The sequence below is a fragment of the Bos grunniens genome, chromosome 21 (assembly GCF_055505025.1).
Source record: "Bos grunniens cultivar Pamir isolate PY7600 chromosome 21, Bosgru_T2T1.0, whole genome shotgun sequence".
Lineage (NCBI taxonomy): Eukaryota > Metazoa > Chordata > Mammalia > Artiodactyla > Bovidae > Bos > Bos grunniens.
In genome coordinates this window covers 14,366,194-14,394,135 of record NC_141185.1, presented here as the reverse complement: position 1 = coordinate 14,394,135, position 27,942 = coordinate 14,366,194, and the positions used below count along the sequence as shown (strand labels likewise).

Here is a 27,942-nt window from a genome sequence, read left to right as displayed (position 1 = left end):
CGCCACAGCCCACAGGGCATCGCTGCTCCTGAGTCAGCTCGCCAGGCCTAATGCCCATCTCCCCAGGGCAGGAGGAGCAGAAGGGCAGCCATTCACACTTAGACTTACATCACAGTATTTCCTGGAGATAAGTGGACAGGGGAGCCTGGCATGCTGCAGTCCACGGGGTCACAAAAGGTCAGACATGACTGAGCAGCTGAACAACCACCACAGGTCTCCTGGGCACCTATGGGGTGTCAGGCGGTGTGCTAGTCAGGTGGTGGGGTAAATAGACAAAATCTGTGTCCTCAAATCTAAGAAATGCAGACAGACAGACAAGCTCAACAAAACCGAGAGGGAGCAGGAAGGGTGTCCAGGGTGTGTGCGTGGGGCAGGGCCTGGCCCTCAGGGAGCCCACAGCCTGGCAGGAGACAGGCCTGTTGGCAAGTCTGATGCCCTTACAGAGGGGATGTGAGGCATCTGAGCTGGGGGACAATGGGAACATGTGGGAGGACTAATCCAGAAAGGCTTCCATGAGGAGGTGGCGCTGAGCTAAAATGGAAACAAAGAGCAGGTGTCGTCTGGGAGGCAACACAGACAAAGGCAGCAGCAGAAGGCCCTCCTCCACCGCCTGTCTCCCACCCCAGGCGCTGGAATCACACCCGCGCCCCACTGCAGTCTCAGGATGGAGAAGCAGGACCCCGCACAGGGAAGTGGGGCCTGGCACCCGCTCTGGGCTTATCTCGCCAGGGGCAGCAGTGGCTCTGGGGGCCCCAGCCGGGCCCACCACCAGCCTGTCACTGCTTCGAGCCCTGACAGTGGCTGGGCAGGTGGGCATCACACCTAACCCACAGGAGACAGCACAGTGCCTGGCACTACTCAAGCCCACAGTGGGTGCTGCCCCAGACACGCTCAGGGAGAACAGCCATGCCTGCCTCCGGCTTCAAGGGTCCCAATTTCGCACAGCCCTGTGGTGCCCACAGGCAGGAGGCCTGCAGCGACTTGAAAGGGAAACCCATAAAGGAGATGGCGCAGCGACTGGGGTGTGGGGGGCTAGCCCTGGAGGTCCCCAGGCCTGGGGAAATCCACCCCACCCCCAGGCTCACCCACACCCCTTTCCTGCCTAACCCTTGGTGTTCAGAGCAAGAGGGGAGGGGCTGAGCGGGAACCTCTGAATGCCCGCCCCCCCATGCCACCTGCTTAAAAACTCTTTTTCCTCTGGTCTCAGGAGAAGCATACACATGACAGTTTGTACTTTGAAGGGTGACGGAGGTTTCACTCGAAGGGCTGGCGGGCCGCCAGGTTGAGAGCTCTAAGGGCAGGTTTGTGCTGGGGGGAGGTGGAGTGTGCACGGTGGATTAGCGATGCCTGCCTTGGGCAGAGTGACAGCACTTGAGCCTCAGAGAAAAGGCTGGAAAAGTGGGGGGCAAGTTCTGTGGGAGCGTGGTGGGAGCAGTAAAATCTTGGATAAATGAGGCAGCGAGGTTAGACTGTATTACCGCCTCCTTCACTCCCACTTGGCCCCCTGAAAGAGCTACACATGAAATAAGCAAACAAACAAGCCCTGCAAACCAGCTACTACTACTCACTGTCATGGGAGTTTGCAACAAACGATCAGACTGCACCCAGAAAGCAAGAAACTCTGGAGGGTTCTGTAGTTCTATCACCAAGAACTTAATTCTCTAAGCAGGAAACGGGGGGAGAGCAACTCAGGACACAGTTGAAAAACCGGGGAGGAGGAAGGTTAAGAAATGACGCGTTTGTAATAACCACCATCTCAGCAGGAAGTGAGAATCTCAACAGATGGTATCAACTCCAGGGCAGCTGTCCATGCTGGGGTGGATGGGGGGGGAGATGCACCTGACCCAATCCTTGCCCCCACCATGCCCACCTCCAGCACCTCCTTCCCTGCCCAAATCCCTTGGTTGGAAATAATTACTGCATCTGTGCCCCCTGAGCCCTGGCACAGTGTACCCCACATTCGAGGTGACTAGGAACCTCAGGGTCCGGGCGTAGGCCCTGCCATGTGCTCGTATCTGAATCCCCTCCACCCCCAGCCTCCACATGCGCTGCCCACGGCAGAAGCTCGCCAGCTGCCGGCTAAACCGAAACACTGACCACAAGGAGGAAGGGTCGCAACCAAACATGCCCTGCCCCTCCTGCTAGAGTACAGAAGCCTTTTCTTTGGAACAATGATAAAGCAGAGCCTGGACTTGACACTTTGTACTATCTCATTTAATCCTAACTGGCAGGGGCTATGCCTGGCCCACTAGGATTTGTGGCCACAAGATCCACAAGTGTTTTGGTAGCTGGGGATGCCATAGTAAACGAGAGAGACAAAGAGGTAAAAGAGTAGGTCGTGTGAAGTGCGAAATGCTAACAAGAAAAATAAGGGTGGGCCGACCCAAGAGACAAGGAAAACGAAACTATCACAGGCAGGTGGTCAAAGAGGGTCCCCCGACTAAGGAACAGTTGAACAATCATGCCAGGCGGACACGTGGAAGAAGACCGCCGGGCAGAGGGAGCAGCGAGTGGAAGGTCTGTGTCTGGAGAACGCTTTGCAGCCCCACAGAGCCTGGAACTGGGGGCGGCCCGGCCTAACCACCGCCAGCAGTGCCGTGGGCCCCCACGGTCAGACGTCTCATTCTGAAACAGGGAGCTCTCACACGAGTAGCTCACCACGAGAGCAAGGGCTTAGGCCCAGGTGCCAGGCACAGGCTACTGGTAGAACTAACAGCATCTGGAGTGCTGTGCTGAGAAGGATTCTGAGGCCAGGTCTGGGCTCAGAGGCAGGGAAGCACACACAGATTCGTGATGTCTGCCTGAACCAGGATGTAAGCTGCGATGGCACGCCCTCGGGTAACCCAGTGTGATAAGCGCTGCAAACATGTTTAGGGCATAAAATGCTGAGAGGGTGTGAGGGAAGACCAGCAATCCTCTGCCTCTAGTTATAAAGGTGCAGCCTGGGTGTCCTCTGCGAAGCCAGCTTCACTTTTCAAGTCTCCTGACCAGGCTGTGGGCTGCCCAGGGCGAGCACCTGGACTGTCCCCCTCCCCTTTGCCCCCCAGCGTCTGGCACAAGGAGGGGTTCACTTGGCATTTGTCAGATGAGCTAATGAAGGGCCAGGAGCCCCAGACTGGTGCGTGTGTTCACAGGGTGGACTTTAAACGTGGATCCAGTAACAATGCTCCACAATTAGAACACAGGGCCCCTACTGGGTGAGGCTCTGATCTGAAGATGGGGGGGAAAAAGTCCCCCTTTATTTCTTTGGTTCTTTTTTAAAAAATTTATCCTCTTTAATTTTATTCTCTTTCACTTATTTATCCTCTTTAAACTTATCCCATTTATTTAAATTTTTAAATTTAATTTTTTTTTTTTTTGCCATGAAGTAATGGGACCAGATGCCATGAACTTAGTTTTCTGACTGCTGAGTTTTAAGGCAACATTTTCACTCTCCTCTTTGACTTTCATCAGGCAATTTGATCTCTGGTTCCTCTGCTTTTTCTTTTTCTTTTTTAAATTTTATTTTATTTTTAAACTTTACAATATTGTATTAGTTTTGCCAAATATCGAAATGAATCCGCCACAGGTATACATTTGTTCTCCATCCTGAACCCTCCTTCCTCCTCCCTCCCCATACTATCCCTCTGGGTTGTCCCAGTACACCAGCCCCGGGCATCCAGTATCGTGCATCAAACCTGGACTGGCAACTCGTTTTATACATGGTATTATACATGTTTCAGTGCCATTCTCCCAAATCTTCCCACCCTCTCCCTCTCCCACAGAGTCCATAAGACTGTTCTATACATCAGTGTCTCTTTTGCTGTCTCGTACACCGGGTTATTGTTACCATCTTTCTAAATTCCATATATATGCGTTAGTATACTGTATTTATGTTTTTCCTTCTGGCTTACTTCACTCTGTATAATAGGCTCCAGTTTCATCCACCTCATTAGAACTGATTCAAATGTATTCTTTTTAATGGCTGAGTAATACTCCATTGTGTATATGTACCACTGCTTTCTTATCCATTCATCTGCTGATGGACATCTAGGTTGCTTCCATGTCTTGGCTATTATAAACAGTGCTGCGATGAACATTGGGGTACACGTGTCTCTTTCCCTTCTGGTTTCCTCAGTGTGTATGCCCAGCAGTGGGATTGCTGGATCATAAGGCAGTTCTATTTCCAGTTTTTTAAGGAATCTCCACACTGTTCTCCATAGTGGCTGTACTAGTTTGCATTCCCACCAACAGTGTAAGAGGGTTCCCTTTTCTCCACACCCTCTCCAGCATTTATTATTTGTAGACTTTTGGATCGCAGCCATTCTGACTGGCGTGAAATGGTACCTCACAGTGGTTTTGATTTGCATTTCTCTGATAATGAGTGATGTTGAGCATCTTTTCATGTGTTTGTTAGCCATCTGTATGTCTTCTTTGGAGAAATGTCTATTTAGTTCTTTGGCCCATTTTTTGATTGGGTCATTTATTTTTCTGGAGTTGAGCTGTAGGAGTTGCTTGTATATTTTTGAGATTAGTTGTTTGTCGGTTGCTTCATTTGCTATTATTTTCTCCCATTTTCTGTTGAAGTACGGTTGATTACAACGTTGTGCCAATCTCTGCTGTACAGCAAAGTGACTAAGTTATACATATATACATCCTTTTTTCATATTCTTTTCCATTATGGTTGATCACAGGATTTTTTTTTTAATTGTAACTTGTTAAAGTATCTAGCAATTATTTATAGATTTGTTTATTTGTGGCCACACCAAGTAGTGTGTGGGATCTTAGTTCCCCACCCAGGAATCAAACCCAGGCCCCCTGCACTGGAAGCACAGAGTCTCACCACTGGACTACCAGGGAATCCCCTATCATGGGACAGTGACTAATGTTCCCTGTGCTATCCAGGAGGACCTGATTGTTTATTCCTCCTGAACATAAGAGTTTACACCTGCTAACTTGCATACTCTTGAACAAAAGAAAAGGGAAACTTTTCTTCAGATGTGAGCAAGGTGGGTGTGCAGACCGGCAGATTCAAAGAACACACCAGAGAAGGCGGGAGAAGGAATGAAGGCACGCAGACCCGCCCCGGCACCTGGGCACAAGGCAGGCAGCTGCCTGGCCTCCCTCAGGGCCAGCTGAGAACCCACAATTCAAGTAAATAATAGGCACCCTCACCAGCTGTCCCTGCGCCCAAACTGACACTCTGGGCCCATCTCGCCACCACAGCGAGTGGACTCTTCCAAGCCAAGCCAAAAAAGAAGAGGCTCAACTCTGCACATCAAGTGAGCCCACAGTCACGTGTAAGGCTCTGCGAGGCATTGGGGGGTCGGGTGTATGCCTGAAGGACATCTCGCTCTGGCCCAACACTCTCTGGCGTGTCCACGTCATCTTGTGTCCAGTGGGGCAGGTGTCTGACTGTGCCCTAGCAATGCACTGAGATGCCCAGTTGGACCTTGGGTCCGGTGGCAAATCATGAGCAAGCTGGGGCAGGAATCTAGGGAGTTCACGGCACAGTTGGTGAGGAGAGACACCGACACGGTCAGTCTGGAGCCCAAGGGCATCCTCAGGGGTACCCTGAGGAGTTGGGAAGTGGAGCGGTCCCTGCAGGCTCCAGCCACCAGGAAAGGCTTCATGGGTCACTCAGGCCCCAGGAGAGGCTGTTGATAAACACATCAGGCTTCTCACCATGAGCGACCTGTCCTGCCCTCTCAGAGCCTCAAAATACCTAAGTGCTTCTCTTAGGGCATTTGTACAGCTGGTTTTGGGGGGCTTTTCTGTTTGCACCCATCTCCCCAAACTCAGCCATGGTTCTCTGTACTCTCACAAACTGCCTTGATCTTATAATCACTCCTTCATTCATCCATACATTCAATAAGTATTTACTTGTTAAAACAAGCCCGGGAGCTTCCTGGGTGGCTCGGTGGTAAAGAATCCACCTGCCAATGCAGGAGACACAGGTTCGATCCCTGGTCCGAGAAGATCCCGCATGCTGCGGAGCAACTAAGCCCGTGCACCTCAAATACTGAACCTGTGCTCTAGAGCCTGGGGGCCACACCTACTGAAGCCTGCACTCCACCAGAAAAGCCACCACAAAGAGAAGCCTGAGCACTGCACCTACAGCAGCCCCCATTTGCGGCAACTAGAGAAAAGCCCATATAGCAATGAAGACCCAACACAGCCAAAAGTGAGTAGTTCAGTTCAGTTGCTCAGTTGTGTCCGACTCTTTGCGATCCCATGGACTGCAGCACGCCAGGCTTCCCTGTCCATCACCACCTCCCGGAGCTTATTCAAACTCATGCCCATTGAGTCAGTGATGCCATCCAACCATCTCACCCTGAATAAGTAAATAATAAGTAAACAAGCCTGGGTCTATTCCAGGCAGCATGTGAGGAGTCAGGGATGTGATGGTGCATGAAAGCAGACAGGATCTCTGCCCCCTGGAATTCAGATTTGCAGCGGAGACAGGCATTTATCCTCACTACCGACTTCAGGAACGGGACTCTGGTTGGGCATGGGACAGGCTCTAAATACATGCTTCCTGAATGAATGCAAGAGAATGACTGTTGGAAAGCCAGCAGTTGGTCATCATAAATACGCTGGAGCAGAGAGGAAAGATGCAGAAAACGGGGTATGTGGGGCACCCTAGCTGGGGCCAGGAGCCGGGGTTCGACTGTGGCCGCAGGATAAGCCATGGCTGATGGCCCCCAGGCAACACAGGCCTGCTGAGATAGGAAAGGCCTCTTCTGCCAATGGGCACACAGCCGGTCCCCTGGCCACTCAGACCCAGGAAATCAAAGCCGAATGCCAGACGTGGTACAGAACCACTCCGGGCAGGCCTGGCTCTGGCTGGAGCTCCCACATACGTGGCCCCCTCCACCCTCCGCTCACCGCTCACCTCTCACCAGCAGAGCCACCTCCCCAGCCCCCTGCACAGAGCGGCTCTCACCCTGGGTCCACTGAGGGCAGTGTGCTAAAGGAGAAAAATAAAAATAAAGAGGAACAAAGGCTACAATAAAGCACCACCAGCTGAAAAAGCCAGCTCAGCTCATTTCAGACTGTCCACCCCAAGCTTCTTCCCGAAAGAGGGGTCACAGTGTCCCCTCCGTGGCAGAGGGACAGCAGCATCAGGCTGGGGACACCTACAATAGGCACAGATGTGTTGTGGGGACCACAAGCCATTCCTGGAAAGTGAGGCTGCTGCAGAGGGCAGGCCTCAAGGAGAGCTTACGACCCTGTGGTAGAGATGGCTGAGAAAATTACAAAGCGAGCCTTCAGTGTCTGGGGCACACGGCCCGGGACGGCTGACCATCGACTGGGTGGCTGACCATCCACGCTGCTTTAACTCTGCTGTCACAGGCAGGGTTCCCAACTCCCTGACCTCGTGGAGCTCAGAGGAGTTAAGTGACTTGACCAGGTCACCAGCAGGTGAGTGGCACACGGGACCCAACACCAGCTCCATTTTGGTGTGGCTGACCTTTTTAATCCACAGGACTTGCGGGGCAATCATTATGCACTCAGTGCTCAGAACCACGGGGGCGGGTAGTTCACATGCTATACCCCTAAGAATTACAGTCTCTGTGAGCAACAAAGACCTGGGCATAGATAGGACCTCCCCGGGGGGTTAAGACAGCAGAAGAAGAGCAGTCCACGTGAGCCTCACCCAAGGGTGTCAGGGACCTGGGCGCTGCACTCTGGGCAGCAGGAAGGAGGAAGGGGGAAGAAAGGCACGCTGCCACCTCCTCTTAGGAAGACTTGTCAGAAGTGGCACTCAACACTGCCACTGACATCTCCCTGGGCGGCGAGGCCAGGCCCAGCTGGAGGGGAGGTTGGAGGCTCTTTGATTAAGGAAGACAGGGCGTGTGAACGGGAGCAGGGGAATAATCTGCCACATAAGAGGAGATAAAATGTGACCCCTGGCCTGGGGGAAACTACCATCGCCTTAGAAAGATACACACATGTGGAACCGATTACTGGATGAGGCCATTTATTACAAGGCACTGATTGTGTGACATGGATAGGAAGCAAGTGGTTAAGGACAAGCAAAGCCACAAGCCGGCTGAGGCCACTCCAGCCGGCGGGCACCGTGGAAGAACGAGGCTGGAGCTGGATGGACGGATGGCCGACAGAGAAGGCCGGGGGGCTGGGGAGGGTGGTGGGGATGTCAGCCACGGGAATGGAGGCTCAGTAAACACTGAGCCATCACAGCATCACAGCTTCTGCTGAAATGAGTTTAGGGTGGGCATGGGGGCATGCTGGACCTAACATGCACAGAACTGGGTTAATTATTCACCACAGTCCTTGGCTCCTGACATTCATCTGTCGTCACCCATGACTCACTTTCACTTACTTTTTACAATGTAATAACCACCTGCAAATCGCCCACCCCAAACAAAGGCTGGGCCCTTGACCAAAACCTGCATCTATCTAGATGGTGCTCCATTCCACACCCCGCCCCCTTCCATCCAAGATACCCCCAACCTCAAGGGGCACATTCTCTTGCCCCTTCCCCCATTTCTGTTTTTTTTTTTTTTTTCCAGCTTTACTGCAGCTGTAAAACCTTCCTAAAAAGCACATTTATTTTAGCTCCTTCTGACTTCACAAAGAAAAAGATTAGTGCTGTATGTAATCTTTGGAAGCACAGCCTCTTTTTAGCTAATATTTATGACACTGCTAAAATTCATCTACATCGTTGAGTGCTGCTGCAGTTAATTTGTTTGGACAGCTGTATAATATTCCATTGTGTGGTCACGTCTCAGCGTATTCATCCATTCCCCTACTGATGGGCATCTGGGCTGCTTCCAGCCTTTTGCTGTTGTGCACAGAAATGCTGCGACCATTCTTGTACACATCTCCCAGAGTCCACGCACAGGAGTTTCTCTCGGGTATACACTTCAGCGTGAAATCAGCTGGGCTGTCGGGGATGTGGGTGTGGGACTTTAGCCTTTAATTCCAGACTGTTTCCCAAAATGCCTGCATCAATTTGCATTCCCACCGTGGTGGATGAGAAACGGAACAGTGAATGCTTGTAGTATACTAGCTACCAAGAGCTTCGCTTCCTCCCCTCTCCCTGGGTCAGTGCCCCCTACACAGGGCGCAAACGATGACCCAGCACCACAAACTATTCTGTGCAGAAGCCGGATCTTGGCCCCCGGCCAATGTGACTCTCAAATTTGGCATTTCTCCGACTGGGGCTGCCCACTCCACAGGCCGACTCTTAATGGAGGGAGGGGGCTGGAAGGACAAGAATGACGTTGCAGTCAGAGGATTACATCAAGGATGACACCCCAGTAGGGTCAAGCTTGGGGTCAAGGGCTGAAGCACAGACACTCCAGGCCCGTCTGTGTACAGGATCCAGCCTTTGTATCCTGGGGCCCACGGGACGAGCCACTGTGAGGTCTGACCTGGTCTCACACAGCCAGCACTTTCTCACTCTGTCCTTCACAGTCCCTGACTCCATCACCTCCTCAAAGCGAGCCCATCTGAGCAGGATGTCAACGGTGGCCCCAAGAGTGGACTTGGTGAGCTCACCTCCTTCCACTCCCTTCCAGCACCATCCCCTCCTTGGCACCGAGTGCCCGCAATGGGGCCTTCCACAGCCAGGTCTGCACCTACGCTAGCGGCTGTGCCTCCTATTCGACTGCCTTATGCCTTCCCCATTTCCACTGGGCCCACCTGAAACCAACAAGAAAAAAACAATCAGCTTTCCCTGCCCCTGAGAAGTTTAATTACTGGAGAACGGGTTTAGCCTGAGAACAGGATGAGAAAACTTAAGGCAAAGGGGCTTGCGTGTGGTGGAATATAGGTGTTACAGTCTATCAAGACAGAGTGAGGGACTTCCCTGGTGGTCCAGTGGCTAGGACTCTGTACTCCCAATGCAAGGGGCCTGGGTTTCATCCCTGCTCAAGGAACTAGACCCCACATGCCACAGACGAGAGTTCGCGTGCTGCAACTAAAGGTCCCGCATGGCACAATCAAGATCAAAGATCCTGTGTGCCACAGACCCAGCACAGCCAAATAAATACATACACAGATATTTTTAAAAATATAACTGAGAAACCTGTATGCAGGTCAGGAAGCAACAGTTAGAACTGGACATGGAACAACAGACTGGTTCCAAATAGGAAAAGGAGTACGTCAAGGCTGTATATTGTCACCCTGCTTACTTAACTTCTATGCAGAGTACATCATGAGAAACGCTGGGCTGGAAGAAACACAAGCTGGAATCAAGATTGTAGGGAGAAATATCAAGAACCTCAGATATGCACATGACACCACCCTTATGGCAGAAAGTGAAGAGGAGCTAAAAAGCCTCTTGATGAAAGTGAAAGAGGAGAGTGAAAAAGTTGGCCTAAAGCTCAACATTCAGAAAACGAAGATCATGGCATCTGGTCCCATCACTTCATGGGAAATAGATGGGGAAACAGTGGAAACAGTGGTAAACTTTATTTTTGGGGGCTCCAAAATCACAGCAGATGGTGACTGCAGCCATGAAATCAAAAGACGCTTACTCCTTGGAAGAAAAATTATGATCAACCTAGACAGCATATTCAAAAGCAGAGACATTACTTTGCCAACAAAGGTCCATCTAGTCAAGGCTATGGTTTTTCCAGTGGTCATGTATGGATGTGAGAGTTGGACTGTGAAGAAAGCTAAGCACCGAAGAATTGATGCTTTTGAGCTGTGGTGTTGGAGAAGACTCTTGAGAGTCATTTGGACTGCAAGGAGATCCAACCAGTCCATTCTAAAGGAGATCAGTCCTGGGTATTCTTTGGAAGGACTGATGCTAAAGCTGAAACTCCAGTACTTTGGCCACCTCATGCGAGGAGTTGACTCACTGGAAAAGACTCTGATGCTGGGAGGGATTGGGGACAGGAGGAGAAGGGGACAACAGAGGATGAGATGGCTGGATGGCATCACCGACTCGATGGACATGAGTATGGGTGAACTCCGGGAGTTGGTGATAGACAGGGAGGCCTGGCGTGCTGCAATTCATGGGGTCACAAAGAGTCAGACACGACTGAGCAACTGAACTGAATTAAAATAATAAAGTGAGATATTGTGGCCTGGACCCACTGTAACCAAGCACCTCCATGCTACAGGGTGAGTCCTAAAAGGACCCACAACTCCCAGCTCCTGGTTGATCTTGAGAGTGCCAGGGCCCCTCCCCCACAACATTCATTTCCTCTTATATGTTCCGTCTTCATACGTAGATGCTCAATAAATGTTCATCCAATAAAAACAAAACTCATACAACTATTTAAACAAGAATACCCCAAACCTTTGTAAAATGTTATTGACAGAGTTCTGGCCATGTTGGGGTGGCTGAATGTACTGCAACTTTTCAGAAAACATTACACAAAGGAGTGCGTTAGTTTCAAAGAGCAGGAGGAAGCAGCAAGGGCCTGGAGGAAAACTACCACGTGTCAGTTGGACACGCATCTCTAAGCAGGTTAAAGCAGTTTTACGAAGAGCACCAAAAATTACACACATCAAGTTCTCAGTACAATCCTGTACCCTTTAAACACTGTTAATGTGAAAAACTTCTGATGTAAATAACAGGAGAGACAGTAGCACAATGACCCCCACGACCCCACACGCCAGTTCGACAGTGAGCAAGATTTGCTTGTCCATCTTTTTTTTCCCTTTGTCATAAAACCAAGAAAGAATTTAAAGCAAACTCTAGCACCTTGTCATCTCACCCCTCCATCAGAAGGCATCTCTGAAGAATACTGGGGTTTTTCTTACATAACTCACAATTACATGCTTTAAATTTTTTTTCCCTGTGTGCTTCTTAAAATGCAGCTCTCTACGCTTTTGGAGGCCAGCCCAGAAGTGGGAGAGAAGGGTAGTGGGGGGAAGCTGGAGAAGGGGCAGGCAGGGTGTGGACACAGCATTCCCATTGGTGAACCTGCAGAGGCTCCAGGCAAGGTCTGTGATTTGCTCACCCCGAGCAGGTCTCTGTGACTCCAACCACTGGCCAAGGAGACCGTGAAATTGGCAGAATGGTGACAAGCAAGGAGGAGTGGCTAGTGGGAAAAAAAATCAAGCAACTCCTGTAAGAGCCAAACGGATTCCTGATCCAGCAAGAGAAATGAGCTAAAAACTAAGATGTGAAGCAGTATGTGCCTGGATCCACCCTTGGTTCAACCCGCTGACAGCAGCTGCTCCCATCACAGAAAATGCCACACCTCCATCGCACAATGGCTCCCAGAGAAGCACCGGCTGGTGGAAGTTCAAGGTGCAGGGGCTACTCCGTGGGCAGCCTGCCCTGTGATGGGGGCTGTGACCCACAAGACCCATCACACTCTGGCCAAGGGGCTGAGTGGGGAGCACACCCCAAGTCTAAGCACCACCAGTACACAGGCGCTGGGCACACAGCAGGTGCGACAAGCCAGCAAACAGCAAACGTGGAAAGAATCCTTGGGGGTTAGGATTTGGTCTCCTCTGCATTCTCAATGCCCAGGTGGTCAACCCGTTCTTCCTGTTCCTGAAGGAAAGGGCTTTAAAACCTGACACATCGAGAGCCGAAGGTGGCGGCTTTTGCACTTTCTGCCCACAGCCTTGGGGGAGGGTCCTCATGGAGGGGTCTCAGAACTTTCACCCAAATCAGACCTTTTGTGCAAGACCCCGCCCTCTCCTCTCTCCTGTCAAAGCCCATCTCTCTGCCTCCCTGCTGATCTTTTCTATGGTGTATGGTGTATTTTGTTTAATTTATTGACTTATTTTTGGCTGTGCTGGGTCTTCACTGCTGTGCACAAGCTTTCTCCAGTTGCAGTGAGCGGGGGCTACTCTCTAGCTGCAGTGAGTGGGCTTCACATCACAGTGCCTTCTCTTGTTGCAGAGCACAGGCTCTAGGGTGCACAGGCTTCGGTAGTTACAGCCGGTGGGCTCAGTGGCTCTCAGGTTGAGTTGTCCTGTGGCTTGTGGGATCTTCCCTGATCCCATTGGGGATCAAATCTGTGTCCCCTGCACTGGCAGGCGGATTTCCCAACCACTGGACCACCAGGGAAGTCCATATGATGTCTTTTCTGAACAGCCCAGTCTGATACTTGCTCCTCGCTGCTTCACGCCTGTTTGTCTGGCCTCTCACAAAGCTGGGCTTTTCAGCGTCAGCGCCGTGGAAAGCACACTGGGTGGGGAGCAGCAGCCTCAGGTTCCAGTCCCGGACCCTCCAAACACAGAGACAGGCCACAGCTTCTCTGGGCCTCGGTTTTCTTCATGTGTAAATGCAGAGATAACACACAATACGCACGGAACACCGCTCCCCTCCACTCCTCGTCTCCATGGCAGACAGCATTAATAGATTAAAGAACCCCTGCCCTCAGGTCCAGGGCAAGGCCTCTGAGCCCTTCTCAATACAGCACTCTGAGCAGCCACAACAAATCCACCTGCATCCAAGAGTAAACCTACCTGCCATTCCCTGGACTAGGTGGTTTCTATTAAAAAAGCAGAGACATCATTTTGCCAACAAAGGTCTGTCTAGTCAAAGCTATGGCTTTTCCAGCAGTCATGTATGGTTGTGAGAGTTGGACCATAAAGAAGGCTGAGCACCAAAGAATTGATGCTTTCAAACTGTGGTGCTGGAGAAGACTCTTGAGAGTCCCTTGGACAGCAAGGAGATCAAGCCAGTCAATCCCAAAGAAAATCAATCCTGAATATTCACTGGAAGGACTGATGCTGAAACTAAAAGCTCCGATACTTTGGCCACCTGATATGAAGAGCCAACTCACTGGAAAAGACCCAGGTGCTGGGAAAGACTGAGAGCAAGAGAAGAAAGGGGCAACAGAGGATGCGATGGTTGGATGGCATCACTGACTCAATGGACATGAATTTGAGCAAACTCTGGGAGATTGAAGAACAGGGAAGCCTGGCGTGCTGCAGCCATGAGGTCAGAGAGAGTCGGATACGACTTAGTGACGGAACAACAAGAACACTGTAAATATGGTGGCCCCAAAACACAGCACCTAGAAGATGATGCAAAAAGGAACAGTTCATCCCTCTCTGGAGTCTGAATTGCTTTTGGGGGACGAAGGTCCTTACAAAGCGCCGTCATCTCCAGTTCAGCCTCTGCTACATACTGCAGTGTCGTAACCCTGAGCTCCTCCAGGGCCAGGAGGACATCTGCCCATCCCACCATCTCTCCTCAGGGCCCTGGGCCAAACTGATCCATGCTGGGCCCCGAGGAAGCCATCCAGCAGGTGAGAGAGAGAAGAGGGGGAAAGACACAGTTCCCAAGGTTGGGGAATAAAACCAAATCTGACTTCAGCCTGAGAAGTGGGTGCAAGCTCAAGTGGGTGGTCCTTGGGTCCCACACACTGTCTGGTCGCCTACAGGAAACTCAAGGGGAGACCACAGCCTTCCTGGACGTGAGGCTCAGACTCAGCCCTACCCTCCAAACCTGGTCCTGCTACAACCGGCTTTACATCCTGACCTACCCCACTCAGTCGGACCTACACTTACTCCTTGGAAGGAAAGTTATGACCAACCTAGACAGCATATTCAAAAGCAGAGACATTACTTTGCCAACAAAGGTCCGTCTAGTCAAGGCTATGGTTTTTCCAGTGGTCATGCATGAATGTGAGAGTTGGACTATAAAGAAAGCTGAGCGCCGAAGAATTGATGCTTTTGAACTGTGGTGTTGGAGAAGACTCTTGAGAGTCCCTTGGACTGCAAGGAGATCCAACCAGTCCATCCTAAAGGAGATCAGTCCTGGGTGTTCATTGGAAGGACTGATGCTGAAGCTTAAACTCCTATACTTTGGCTACCTGATGCGAAGAGCTGACTCATTTGAAAAGACCCTGATGCTGGGGAAGATTGAGGGCAGGAGGAGAAGGGGACAACGGAGGATGAGATGGTTGGATGGCATCACCGACTCAATGGACATGGGTTTGGGTGGACTCTGGGAGTTGGTGATGGACAGGGAGGCCTGGCGTGATGCAGTTCATGGGGTCACAGAGAGTCGGACACGACTGAGAGACTGAACTGAACTGAACCCCACTCAGGACACATGGCATCCCCCAGACTGGGCCTCTCTAACACCCTGTGGTATACAGGCCTGTGGTCCCCCTTAAGCACTCCGGGAGAGGAGGCCCTGTCCCCCGAAACCCCTGCCCTGCCCCCTGCAGGGCTGGGCCTGTCCTCCCCTCTTGCAGCCCCATCAGGTACTGACCACAGCCTCTGAGATGAGGCTGAGACTCCCGCTGAAGGGCCCCAGGGGCTCTGGCTCCAGCGCTCCACTGCAGCCCCTTCTCAGCACCTGTCAGGCTCCTGAACCCCAGGAGGGCCTTGCTGACAAACCAAGCAAAAACTAATGAGCCCACAGCTGCCGGCAGGAGCCCCTTCTCCTCGCCATCAGCTGCAGAGCTGGAGGTGGGAGTGAAACATTCCCCCCTGTGCCCAGAGCAGTCAAGTGGACAGACAGGCCCATCTCCCAAGGAGTCTACTTAAGGCCCAGGCCCACCCTGTTTCAGTGGCGGGGCCGGGGAGGGTGCGGGGTGTCCAGCCAGGAACTTCAGGGGCCACAGTGAGCCCCAGGCAAAACTGGCTTTGTTTGATGGCACAAGCCCTCCTCCCCACTCAGAGGTAAGGGAAGGCTGTCCCTCCTCCTGCTTGCCCATTCAAGCGTTAAGGAGCAGGAGGAGTGAGGAGCCAGGGCCACTGGGCCTCCTCAAAGGTCTGCCAGTAACTTATTAAGCCGCACCATCCTTATTCACCCTGGATACCCGCCGAGGTATCGGTTTACTTGGTAAAACCAGTTCTAGCTGCTTAAGGACGGTGTGGGGCCTGGTGAATGGCGGGAGGAAACTGGACACCCCTGGGAACAGTGCTGTTCTTGGGGAAATGCAGCGCTGGGAAAAGACACAAGCACTCCCGCAGGTTGTAAAGCATTTTATTGTTGGCTGCATGCTAGGACAGGGAGCCGGAGTCACCAGTGGAGAGGACGCGCCCCCGAAATGCGATCGCCTCAAACTGCACAAGGCCCGTTTTCCCCATGGCGAGGCAAACACGTTTCTCTGTGTGTAAACTTTTCCAGTAACAGGTGATGCTCTGAAACCGGCAGAAAGGCGGATCCCTCTCTCCAAACTACGAAGGCCAATTCTGCATCCCGTGTGAAGGCAAGACCTTCTGGAGAGCCATACCTGGGGACCACGGCGCCCTGTGCATCCTGGGAAGGCACCCCAAGGGCACCACACCTGGGGACCACGGCGCCCTGTGCATCCTGGGAAGGCACCCCAAGGGCACCACATCTGGGGACCATGGCGCCCTGTACATCATGGGAAGGTACCCCAAGGGCACCACATCTGGGGATCATGGCACCCTGTGCATCCTGGGAAGGCACCCCAAGGGCACCACATCTGGGGATCATGGCACCCTGTGCATCCTGGGAAGGCACCCCAAGGGCACCACATCTGGGGACCACAGCACCCTGTACATCATGGGAAGGCACCCCAAGGGCACCACATCTGGGGATCATGGCGCCCTGTGCATCCTGGGAAGGCATCCCACATCTGGGGACCACGGCACCCTGTGCATCCTGGGAAGGCATCCCACACTGGGGACCACATGCACTGGTACATCCAGGAAGACTGAAGTGAGAGAATCAAAGCATCAAAGTGCACACCATGAGGCCATCCAAGTATCTTCTGGAGGAAAGACCCTGACTTTCACTACTATGCTGTGAACAGGGAAGAGGGTGGCTTCCCTCCACTGCACACCTCGGACCCCATCAGCCCATCTCTCCCGCAACTCTGGTCCACCGCACACCTCAGACCCCATCAGCCTGTCTCTCCTGCACCTCTGGCTGCTCCACGAGCCAGCTGGTGACCTAGGCTGGTCAGTGTGGTGCTAAGAGCCACATGCTGGACTCTGGGACCTGAGATCCTTGCTTTCCTGGTCACAGACAGCCCCTGGTAGAGCCAGGTCCACTGGTGCACCCCTGGTCACCAGAGGAGGACCCGTGGCTGCATCTGATGCTCTGAATCCTGTCCCTCAAATCCACAGCATCCGGGTGGCTCTTAGGTCACCATCCACCAGCAATGGACCGTACAGTCCCTACTCTCTTTTAGAGTAGGGACTCTAAAAAGACAAAATTTTTCTTTCAAAGTAACATCTCCCCATAAAGCACTGCAATGTGATCACCTAGACCCACAAAAGCCTCTTCTAATGAGCCGCCTGGTGAGACAAGTGCCCACACATCCTCCCTTTCCAACCCAGGAAAGGACCACCAGGACCACAGCACCCCAGGCTGATTTTGCTCTGCGGTTTAAGTTTGCAGGTCAGTAGGACCCCAAAGCTCAGAAGCCTAGGCGAAAAGTGCAGGATGTTGGCCAGGGATTTGATCCATAGGACTCCAGAGATTTCTAACAATCTTGGGAAAAAAAGAAGTCTACCAACAAATGTCATCCAACCACAGTCAGGGGCCAACACGCCTTTCCATCTCTCCCGTATTCCGAGTTCTGCTGTTCCATGGAAACAAGGAACTTGAACAGGGGAAAAGACCCCAGGGCTGCACTCTCTGTCACCCTGACCCCAGGGGCCCACAGCCCCCACCACCTCCAGTTCTGAAAGTGATACCCAGGCGTGCATCACAAAGGCAGGAACCTTCTGCAGACTCAACAAGCAAGTGAGCCAACAGGCAGGAACAAAACCTGTGCCTGGAGACAGACTTCACGTCACCAGACGGTGGGTGGCCTTGAAGGCAGGGAGCTGTGCCTTTTCAGGGTACTCCAGGGTGTGCCAAACGGGTCTGGATATTCTGGGGCTTTAAAATCCATCCGTGTTTGTCCTGGATGGGGTACACAGTTCACTGCTTAAGGCACATCTCCATCACTTCCTCACCACCTAGAAAACTACCCACATGTGTTATTTCAGAGACTATACGGTGCAGAAGAAAACACTGCACCAGGAGCAAAAAGGCCTGGGTGCCAATTTCAGGCCTGACACCCACTAGCTGCGTGTGACCCTGAGCAAGGCAGTTAACATCCCAGGGCCTCACTGCCTCATCTGACAAATGGGGGTAATGACACCTGAACCATCTGCCTCATACTTTTTATAGGTCCTTTGATGTCTGAGCGTTCTCTCTCCTATGACGAACCTACAATTACAAAAGTAAATGCAGCAGCAGACTCATGTCAGGACCCACAGGGCCTGTGTCTATCTGCACACGTGGGCACACATACACCCTCGTCATGGTCACAGCTGGATTCCCACCCCCCACCCCCCGCCTGGGAGGCTAACCAGCGTGTTTTCTGCCCATGCAGCCCAGGTGGCACGCGGTAGGCATTCCGTGACACCCGCATCATGGTGTGGGACATGACAGTTCAAATGGGAGGGAGTCCTCGCTGGTTCCTGAGGCCAGCAGCCTTCCTCCTCACGCCCAGAGGCGGGATGACCTGAGGGATCCAGGGCTCTGCTGTCTGGGCTATGAACCAGTCTAGCCCCTTAGACCACCCAGGGGCCTAAAAACCTACTAAGGCACCAGGAGGCACCAGTCTTCAACAACAGCGTGTTTTCCGGCCTCCCTGATAGCTCAGTTGGTAAAGAATCTGCCTGCAATGGGGAGACCCCAGTTTGATTCCTGGGTTGGGAAGATACACTGGAGAAGGGGTAGGCTACCCACTGCAGTATTCTTGGGGTTCCCTGGTGGCTCAGCAATGCAGGAGACCTCTGCCCTCAATGCAGGAGACCTGGGTTCAATCCCTGGGTTGGGAAGATCCCCTGGAGAAGGCAGAAGGGAAAGGCTACCCACTCCAGTATTCTGGCCTGGAGAATTCCATGGACTATACAGTCCATGGGTCGCAGAGTCAGACACAACTAAGCAACTTTCACTTTTCCATCCTGACTGCTGGCGGCTTGAGGATGGACCAGTCAGATTCAAAGGCCCAACTTGAGAAGGTGAGCCCCTGGGGGCGGCTGTGGAGCCCCACTCTCTCCTGACTGCCGCCGTGCTAGGACCACCAGGCAGAAGAAGGAGCCAGGTTCCAGCTCTGGGAGGCCTGGCCTGTGGGCTCCACAGGTTTTCTCCCAGCGACCCGCTCAGGCCCAGCCTCCAGGGCAGCACACCCTGTGTGCTCTCCCCAGAGTTCAAAGCCTGATGCAAACAGAAAGCCCTGAGCTCTCCTGACGTACCTGTCAGGCTGGTAAAGGCACCAGGAAGCAGATTCAGGGGTTCTCCGGTCCACCTGCTCACACCGGGCACACAAGCCAGAGTCCCTCCAGTGACTTTCCATAAGGTTTTCACAGCCACATGAAGATCCCTGGCCCATGTCTGGATGCCTGCCCTGGAGGCAAGGCCAGGAGCAGATGAAGTGACCATGGAGGGCCAGGAGCCCAGCCCCCAGGTGCTAGACTCAGCTGCCTGCAACTCGGAATCACTGACAGGAACAAAGGAAACCCAGGTGGCCTGAGTTTCTCTCTTTCCATTTGTTAATGAGGAGCAAGAGGAAGAGGATAGGGGGTTCCCAGGCCAGCTGCACATCAGCATCATCTCATCAGAAGCACCTAAGAGAGCTTTCGGGCTTCCCTGGTGGCTCAGCGGGAAAGAAACCGCCCGCCACTGCAGGGGACGTGGGTTCGATCCCTGGGTCAGGAAGATCCCCTGGAGGAGGAAATGGCAACCCACTCTAGTATCCTCACCTGGAGAATCCCACAGAAACAGGAGCCTGGAGGGCTACAGTCTATGGGGTCACAAAAGAGTCGGACATGACTGAGCAACTAAACAACAACAACTAAAGAGAGCTTTTAAATGACGCCGGTATTCCCGCCCTTCAACCAGTTACATCAGAGTCTCGCTCTCTCCGGGAAGGGGGCCACGTGCTGCATGGAAGGAGCTCCCAGGGGTCTGGCTGGGGGGGCTGAGAGGCTAGAACCACCCCACGGCCACTTCTTTCTTTAACGTTCCACCACCCACATGCCATCGGCTGAACCCTCCATTAGAGTCACCGAGCCTTAACAACAGAGAGGAACGTTCACCGAGCCCCAGGGATGTCCCGACTGTGCCCCTGGCCAGCAAGAGGGAGAGGACGGGGTGGTAAATGAGCCCCAGCTATGACCAGATTTCTGTCGAGTCTCAGGAGAACTAGTTTCCAGCTCTGCTATTAACTCGCCATGTGGCCACAGCCCATCTCCCCATTCCCCCCACCGAATCCCCTCCCTGCAGCTGTGGGCCGCCTCAGCCCAGCTTTCCGCCTCTCTGGATGCCTCCTCTAACCCCCAGGGCCTCCTGCCCTCCGAGGTTCAGGGGGGTACCAGGCAGCACCTGTTCTGGAAACGCCCCAGGCCAGGGTGTCTGTTGCCTCTGCTGCAGGGTCTCTAGACCCTGACCGAGGGCCACAGCAGTCTCGAAGAACAGCCCGAGACGGCGCCTGGGCTCAGGCTTGGCTTGGATGCTCACAGGAAGCCCTCAGATTGGTCTGTCAACAGAGGATACACACGGCAAAGTCGTCAGCCACTTGTGGCACACAGAAGCAAAACACCGTGGAGCAAAACACTCCGACATGTGACGTTTCAACCAAACGAAGGCAGAGATGTGTTCTCACAATGGTCCCTGGCCCAGAAGCACACTTGCGGCGGGGAGGAAGATGTGAACCCCTCCCCTTCAGGGTTGGCGGAGGACTTCCTCAGGGTATTAATAGCCGTCAGCTGTCCCCACGAAAGCCACAGATTCCCTTCCCAGGGAACGGCCGCAGGCTCCGAAGGACACTGAACTATGAACCACTTTAATGTGCTGAGGTGGCAGGATAGAGGGGGATGCGGAACATCTGCTTTCTCTCTTCAGAGGTCAAGTTTGATCCTGATGACTATCATTTATGGGATAAAAACACGAGGCGGAAAAGAAAACATCCAGGTTCCTGATTCTGCAACTGTGGGCCAAGGACTCCTTCACGGGGTGGGGGAAGCTCATTTCCAGACAGAATACGACCTCTCCCCCAGCAACTGCTCACCAGCCCGAGGCAGGATATCAGTCTGGATGCCAGGATAGCATCAAATTCTAGGAAAACCGAGTGTGCAGGAAACGCTCCAGTCCTCAGCTTAGTTCACTTTTTTTTAAACTGGAGGATAACTGCTTTACAACGTTGTAGTGGTCTCTGCCGTACATCGACAAGACTCAGTCACCATTATATAGAAGGGGACAAGAGAGGATGAGACGGTTGGAAGGCATCACTGACTCAAGGGACATGAGTTTGAGCAAACTCTAAGACATGGCGAAGGACAGGGAAGCCTGGCGTGCTGCAGCCCATGGGGTTGCAGAGAGTAGTACACGACTGAGTGACTGAACAACAATATCCCCTTCCTCTTGAGCCTCCCTCCATCCTCCATTCCACTGCATTTTACAGCCTCAGCAGCTAACAGTCATGTAGATTGAGGCCTTTACAGGCCAGGTAGGGGTGGGTAAGGAGAAAGAAGCGCCTCCATCAGCCCTCCCTTGGAGTACAGACACTAAAATGGGAACGGGGGCACTGCGCATCCTGACCTCTGCCACCGCCTTCCTCTTCGTCCTCCCCAGCTTCACCAGAGGCAAGTCATCACATGCTCTTCTAGACAGATATGATTTCAAGTCCAAAGCTGACATCACTGATCTAGACCCAAGGACCTCATGAAGAAAGGGATGCATCCGTGTATGCAGACAAAACTCTAAACCAAAAAGATACAGGCCGTCCCTGCGTTCATAGCAACTCTCTTCACAAGAGCCAAGCTATGGAAACAGCCCACGTGCCCATTAACAAAGGAATGGTAAAGATGTGGCAAGGGTGTACAGCGGACTACTACTCAGCCATAAAAAGAATGAAATAATGCCATCTGTGGCAACATGAATGCAACCAGAGAGCTCACTAAGTAAATCAGAAAGAAGAAGACAAACATCACATGATATCACTTTTATGTGGAATTTAAAATATCACACAAATGAGCATATCTATGAAACAGAAACAAAGCCAAGGCTATAGAGAAGAGACTTGTGGTTGCCAAGGGGAAGGCATGGGGGGAAGGATGAAACAGGCTGGGATTAGCAGTTGTGAAGTATTATATACAGAATGGATAAACGACAAGGTCCTTCTGTATAGCACAGAGAATTATATTATGATTACCCTATGACAAACCATAATGGAAAAAAATAGGGGACACGTCATTTTCGAGGCAGGAGCCTGCTGTGTCCCCCTTTGCCTGGCAAAGTGATAAAGCCATCCTTCTCTGCTTCATCCAAAAAAGAAATATTAAAAAAGAGAGTGCGTGTGTGTGTGTGTGTATAACTGAATCACTGCTATACAGCAGACATTAACACATTATAAGTCAACTATAGTGGAATTAAAAAAATAAAGTTTACTGAGCATCAAAAAAAAAGAGAGAGAAAAGGATGCTTCTGTTTCTGACAGTTTAATCCCAGTTTGATTTAAAGCATGAAACAGCTAAGAGGTGCTCACGCCCTAGGACTACCCTTCACCAACAGGAGTGTCCTGGTTGTTGGGACTTAAGCGCTCCATTGTGGAAAAACCTCTATGCTGACTCCCAGAGAGAAAAGGATTTTTCTTTAAAACAAGCAAGCAAAAAGAGCAAAAAAAGAAAAGCGGGGAGGGCAGAAATGCTGAGTTATTCTGTCCAGCTAGCCATGTACGGTCATTCAGCCACTAAGTGGGACAGACTCGCCACTTTTAAAGCTGGGGCTGGGGTTCCACGCCCTCACTGATCAACATCACAGACATTCTTACTGGATGCCCTTTTCATTCCTTAAGAAAATACTTGAGACAAGCATTTGGCATTCGGCCACGTGTGAGGGTTCAGTCCCTTTTTTGGGTAAAATTATGATAGAACACACATAACAGAAAACCAGATAAAACACACACTAGCATTTACAATCTTAACCAATTTTAAGTGTGCAATTCAGCAGTGTTCAGTGCATTCACATTACTGTACCGATCGCTAGAGTTCTCTTCATCGTGCAAAACTAAACGCCATCCCGTTAACCAATAACTTTCCACTCCCTCCCCCAGCCCCTGGCAATCACCATTCTACCTTCTCTCTCTCTGAATTTGACCTACGAACCTCACAGAAGTAGAACTTCTAGTATTTGTCTTTTTGTGGCTGACTTATTTCACTCAGCATAATGCCCCCACAGTCCATCTATGCTGGGCATGTGTCAGGACCCCCTCCTTTTTAAGGCTGAATAATATTCCATTGCGTGCGAGTACCACGTTCACCCACAGACAGACACTTGCATGCGTCCACCTTTGGCTTCTGTGAGTAACGCTATGAACATGGCTGTAGTTCCTTTATTTTTAAAAGTCAAAGATGATTTCCAAATCAGGCAGCTTCCTTAAAGACCAAAAGTTAAGTTTTTGTAAGCATACCATATTCCTCGTTACTTATCTATTTTTGGTCTACTCTGGAATAAAGTCTAGTTATCCCTCCTCACGCTTCCTAAACTTTCCAACCAGATCTGAACATACACTTGGATTTTAATAACACGTGGTGAATTCACCTCCCAACTCCATGTTTCTGCACCCAGGCCTTCTGGGACCTCTCAGGGTGGCGAGTACTGAGGCCACCACAGCCGATGTCCTGCAGACCCTATTCCCACCAACCTGGCCACCTCCTAGGGGTTCAAGCCCTCCCTTCCCGAGACTGTACCTAGGAGGAGTTCAAAAACACCTGGGAATTTGAATGATCTGTGTAGGTAGGCACTGGATCACCCTTTTTCAAACATATCCCCCAAGTCACCCAAAAACCCAACCCAGTAACTTTGGGTTTGGGGATGGTCATGGACATGTGACTCCGAGGTCCTGACTTCAACCTTCCAGAGCAGGGGAGGATACCTCAGTCAGAACCAGAGAAGAATACCTCCAAAGGGAAGAAAGAACAGAGGAAGGCTTCATTGGTCTCACGTCCAGTCACTTTCTATTTTAAAAAGGGTGAGATTAAAAGGCTAATAGTGGAAACAGTGACAGACTTCATTTTCTTGGGCTCCAAAATCACTGCAGACAGTGACTGCAGCCATGAAATTAAAAGACACTTGCTCCTGAGAAGAAACGCTATGACACTCCAAGGGTTGCCTAGGATCTGCCTGTATTAAAAAGCAGACGTTACTTTGCTGACAAAGGTCTGTCTAGTCAAAGTATGGTTTTTCCAGTAGTCATGTAGAGATATGAGAGTTGGAACATAGAGAAGGCTGAGCACTGAAGAACTGATGCTTTCGAACTGTGGTGCTGTAGAAGACTCTTGAGAGTCCCTTGGACAGCAACGAGGTCAAACCTGTTAATCCTAAGAGAAATCAACCCTGAATAAACACTGGAAGGACTGATGCTGAAGCTCCAATACTTTGGCCACCTGATGTGAAGAGCTGACCCATTGGAAAATATCCTGCTGCTGCTGCTGCTGCTAAGTCGCTTTAGTCGTGTCCGACTCTGTGCAACCCCATAGACGGCAGCCCACCAGGCTCCCCTGTCCCTAGGATTCTCCAGGCAAGAACACTGGAGTGGGTTGCCATTTCCTTCTCCAATGCATGAAAGTGAAAAGTGAAAGGGAAGTCGCTCAGTCGTGTCCGACTCTTTGTGACCCCATGGACTGCAGCCTACCAGGCTCCTCCATCCTGATGCTAGAAAAGAGTAAAGATAGAAGGGGACGACAGAGGATGAGATGGTTGGATGGCATCACCAACTCGATGGATATGAGTTTGAGCAAGCTCCGGGAGATGGTGAAGGACAGGGAAGCCTGGGATGCTGCAGTCCATGGTGTCTCGAAAAGTTGGACACGATTTAGTGACTGAACGACAACAACCACAAAAGGCTAGGCTAATCAAAGTGTCTTTGCCTTAAGAAATCAATTTATCCCACCTTTTGAATTCCAGCGTTGATAAAGACCCAGGGTTTCCATTCAGGCAGTGCATTAAAGTAGGAACATTTGAGAGTCCAGCCCATCACATAAACCTGGCCCCGGGAGAAGCCCCGGGCCAGGCAGGCACAGGTGGGCCAGTATACTCGCCTCTTTCAGACTCTGGTAGCTCAGCTGGTAAAGAATCCACCTGCAATACAGGAGAGGAGACCCTGGTTCGATTCCTGGGTCAGGAAGAACCCCTGAAGAAGGGAGAGGCTGCCCACTCCAGTATTTGTGGGCTTCCCTGGTAATTCAGATGGTAAAGAATCCACCTGCAATTCGAGAGACCTGGGTTTAATCCCTGGGTTGGGAAGATCCCCTGGAGGCGGGCATGGCAACCCACTCCAGTATTCTTGCCTGAAGAATCCCCATGGACAGAAGAGTCTGGCAGGCTACAGTCCATGGGGTTGCAAAGAGTTGGACACGAGTGAGTGTCAAAGCACAACACACAGCACCGGGGCAGCCCCTCAGCTGGCATCCCCTGTGCTCCCTGACCCTGGGAGGACAAAGGGCACCAGAGTCCCGGCCCTGAGGGAGCCTGCAAATCTGGTGCAGGACCCAGAGAAAGCAGAAGAGAGCTGAAAGGTGTGATGATGGTGATGATGACAATGATTAAACTCGGGTTCAGAACATCCCACAGGCTTCACAGAGGCAGTGAAGGGAAGGTGCTGGCCGGCGGTGGGGAAAGCACCGAAGCCTGATGGATGAGTGCAGAGGAAGGGAGAGCACAGACAGCACTGCAGCCCAGCAGCCAGCAGTGCCCACTGCACCAGCGCCAGCTCTGCAGTGCCCCCACGCTGGGCATTTCACATGCACGCTCTCTCTCTCTGGATCGTCGCTACCCAGGGCATCATCTGTTATCACCCGTTCTCCCCACTGGAGAAAGAAGGAGACAACTCGGAGGGGTCAGGCCACTTGCCCCAGGTCATGGTGGTGTGCGTGGTATTGGGAGGGGCGACGAGAGGGTTGCAGGAGAAAGAGGAGCCCCTGGAGAGGCGGGCAGGCCAGGCGTCTGAGCGGTGGGCAGGACGCTGGCCCGAGGCACCCTGGGGCTGCAGCTGAGGGGCTGGCAAGGTGAAGGCAGCCCGAGACGAGTACTCCTCCCCGGGAAGAAACCAGGGTACAGGTGGGTGAGGAGGAGAGAAGCAGGACAGACCCGCGCACAGCCATCCTCCAGGGCGACCCACCCCTCGGTCCTCCTCCACTTTGCTCTAAAAGTCATGACAAGCTTCAGTCTCAGGTGGGTCCAGACGAGCTCGGAGTTATCAGCAACCACCAGTTCTTCTTTCGGCATCTTGAGCTTAGGATGACCTCGGCTGCGACTCAGTCCATTTCTGTTGGAAAAGTCCAATTTTGGAAGCTCTGTTCTATAGAGCTCAAACGTCACAAACTCTCACCCCAACAATGGCGGGAGGAGGTTGTTGAGAACAGGGTCCCCCACCTCTGAGCCGGGGACCGGTATCCTATCAGGTCAGTGGGGGCATTATATTAGAAATAAAGCACACGATTAAAGTGATGCGCTTGAATCTTCCCTAAACCGTTCCCCTACCCCGGTCCGTGGAAAAAACTGTCTCCCACGAAATCGGTCCCTAGTGCCAAAGAGGCTGGGGACTGCTGGTTGAGAAGACCAACTTTGCACAAAAATGCGCGAACTGCTTTAGAGTCTCTGCTATCTCGTGCAGCCACAAATTCACAATGTAAGGGGAAAAAACTACCCTGACTGGTTGCGAGAACTGGACAGCCTGCTTGGTTACTGTGCTTTGGAAAAGGAGGCATTTATTTTTAAAGTTTTGAAGTCATTAAGGCAAAACACTGGCAAGCTCAAGGGAGCCAAGCTGGCTAGACAAAGTTGAAAACAATCAATTTAACTTCCACCCCCCAGGGACTGAGCCTCCTGGGTACCTGACATATGGCTTTTCCAGCAACAAAGCAAACACCGCATGAAAAGCCTGCAGGTTTGCGTGAAAGCGGCAGGGGGCGGGGGGGGGAGGTGGGGGGGATTTGAGGGGGGAAGAGGGGGAAGACCTCTGTAAGGGTGAGATTCAAAGGCTCCAGGCCTCCGCTTTGCCCTGCATCTCCACCCTGGTTTGCCCCCACTGACCCCCTAAAACAATCAGGTCCTGAGTGTCTGATACGTATGTCAGGCACTCAAGGAACACAGACTTGAGTACAGGAGGGCCCTGTCCTCCAATTACTCAACTGTCTAGAAACGGGGAACAAACCGAGGGTCTTTACAGGGTTATTTTAGCCTAGAGATAGGATCCTGGGCCCAGGCCAGTAATACATGCCCTGAGGGCAATGAATGACTTATCCTCTCTGAACTACTCTGAGTCATGGCTTCTGTTGCCCTGTGTCTTGCAACTAACACACACTGACTCTGGCAGGCATGTCTCCATGCTGTTGGGGTGAGAGGTGAACAGAGAAAGAAATGCAGAACCTGCTTTTAAGGAGTTTCATTGCTGGTGGGAGAGAAAAATCAAGAGGCTGCCACGAGATAGTGTGCCTAAGACACTCAGTTCACTGGAAGCACACGGTATGCTTTAAATTAAAAAATCATACAGGAGGACTTCCCTGGTGGTACAGTGGTTAAGAATCCACCTGCCGATGCAGGGGACATGAGTTTGATCCCTGGTCTGGGAAGATACCAAATGCTATGGAGCAACTAAGCCCGTGAACCACAACTCCTGAGGCTGCTACTGCTAAGTCACTTCAGTCGTGTCCGACTCTGTGCAAACCCATAGACTTCAGCCTACCAGGCTCCTGCATCCATGGGATTTTCCAGGCCAGAGTACTGGAATGGGGTGCCATTGCCTTCTCCACTACTGAGACTGGAGCCGCAAATACTGAAGCCCAAGCACCTAGAGCCTGTCCTCTGCAACAAGAGAAGCCACCACACTGAGAAGCCCATGCACTAAAACTAGAGAGTAGCCCTGGCTCTCCACAACTAGAGAAAGCCTGCATGCAACCAAGACCCAATGCAACCAAAATAATTTCTAAAAATCATACAGGAGAAAAATGGGCAGGGCAAGAGTTAAGCATGTTCGTCCACATGTACTGGATTAATCCAAGCAATTCAGAATCTAACTGCTGGAAGGTCCC

At 51.9% G+C, this 27,942-nt stretch overlaps 1 protein-coding gene across 7 annotated transcripts in view; it reads right to left on the bottom strand.

The window, feature by feature from the left end:
- CCDC88C (coiled-coil and HOOK domain protein 88C) overlaps nucleotides 1-27,942 on the bottom strand; it is a 146,159-nt gene that overhangs the window by 93,278 nt on the left and 24,939 nt on the right. Inside the window, exons 1-2 of one of the 7 annotated variants that reach the window (XM_086363227.1) lie at nucleotides 26,031-26,177; nucleotides 24,804-24,991 (exon numbers count right to left, since the gene is read on the bottom strand). The exons of 5 other annotated variants lie outside the window; for them this stretch is intronic. In XM_086363227.1, coding sequence (XP_086219353.1) covers nucleotides 24,804-24,887 — 84 coding nt within the window. In that variant the 5' untranslated portion in view covers nucleotides 24,888-24,991; nucleotides 26,031-26,177. Of the gene's footprint in view, nucleotides 1-24,803; nucleotides 24,992-26,030; nucleotides 26,178-27,942 lie in introns of those variants that run through there. One more of the 7 variants, XM_086363228.1, reaches the window with a different exon arrangement.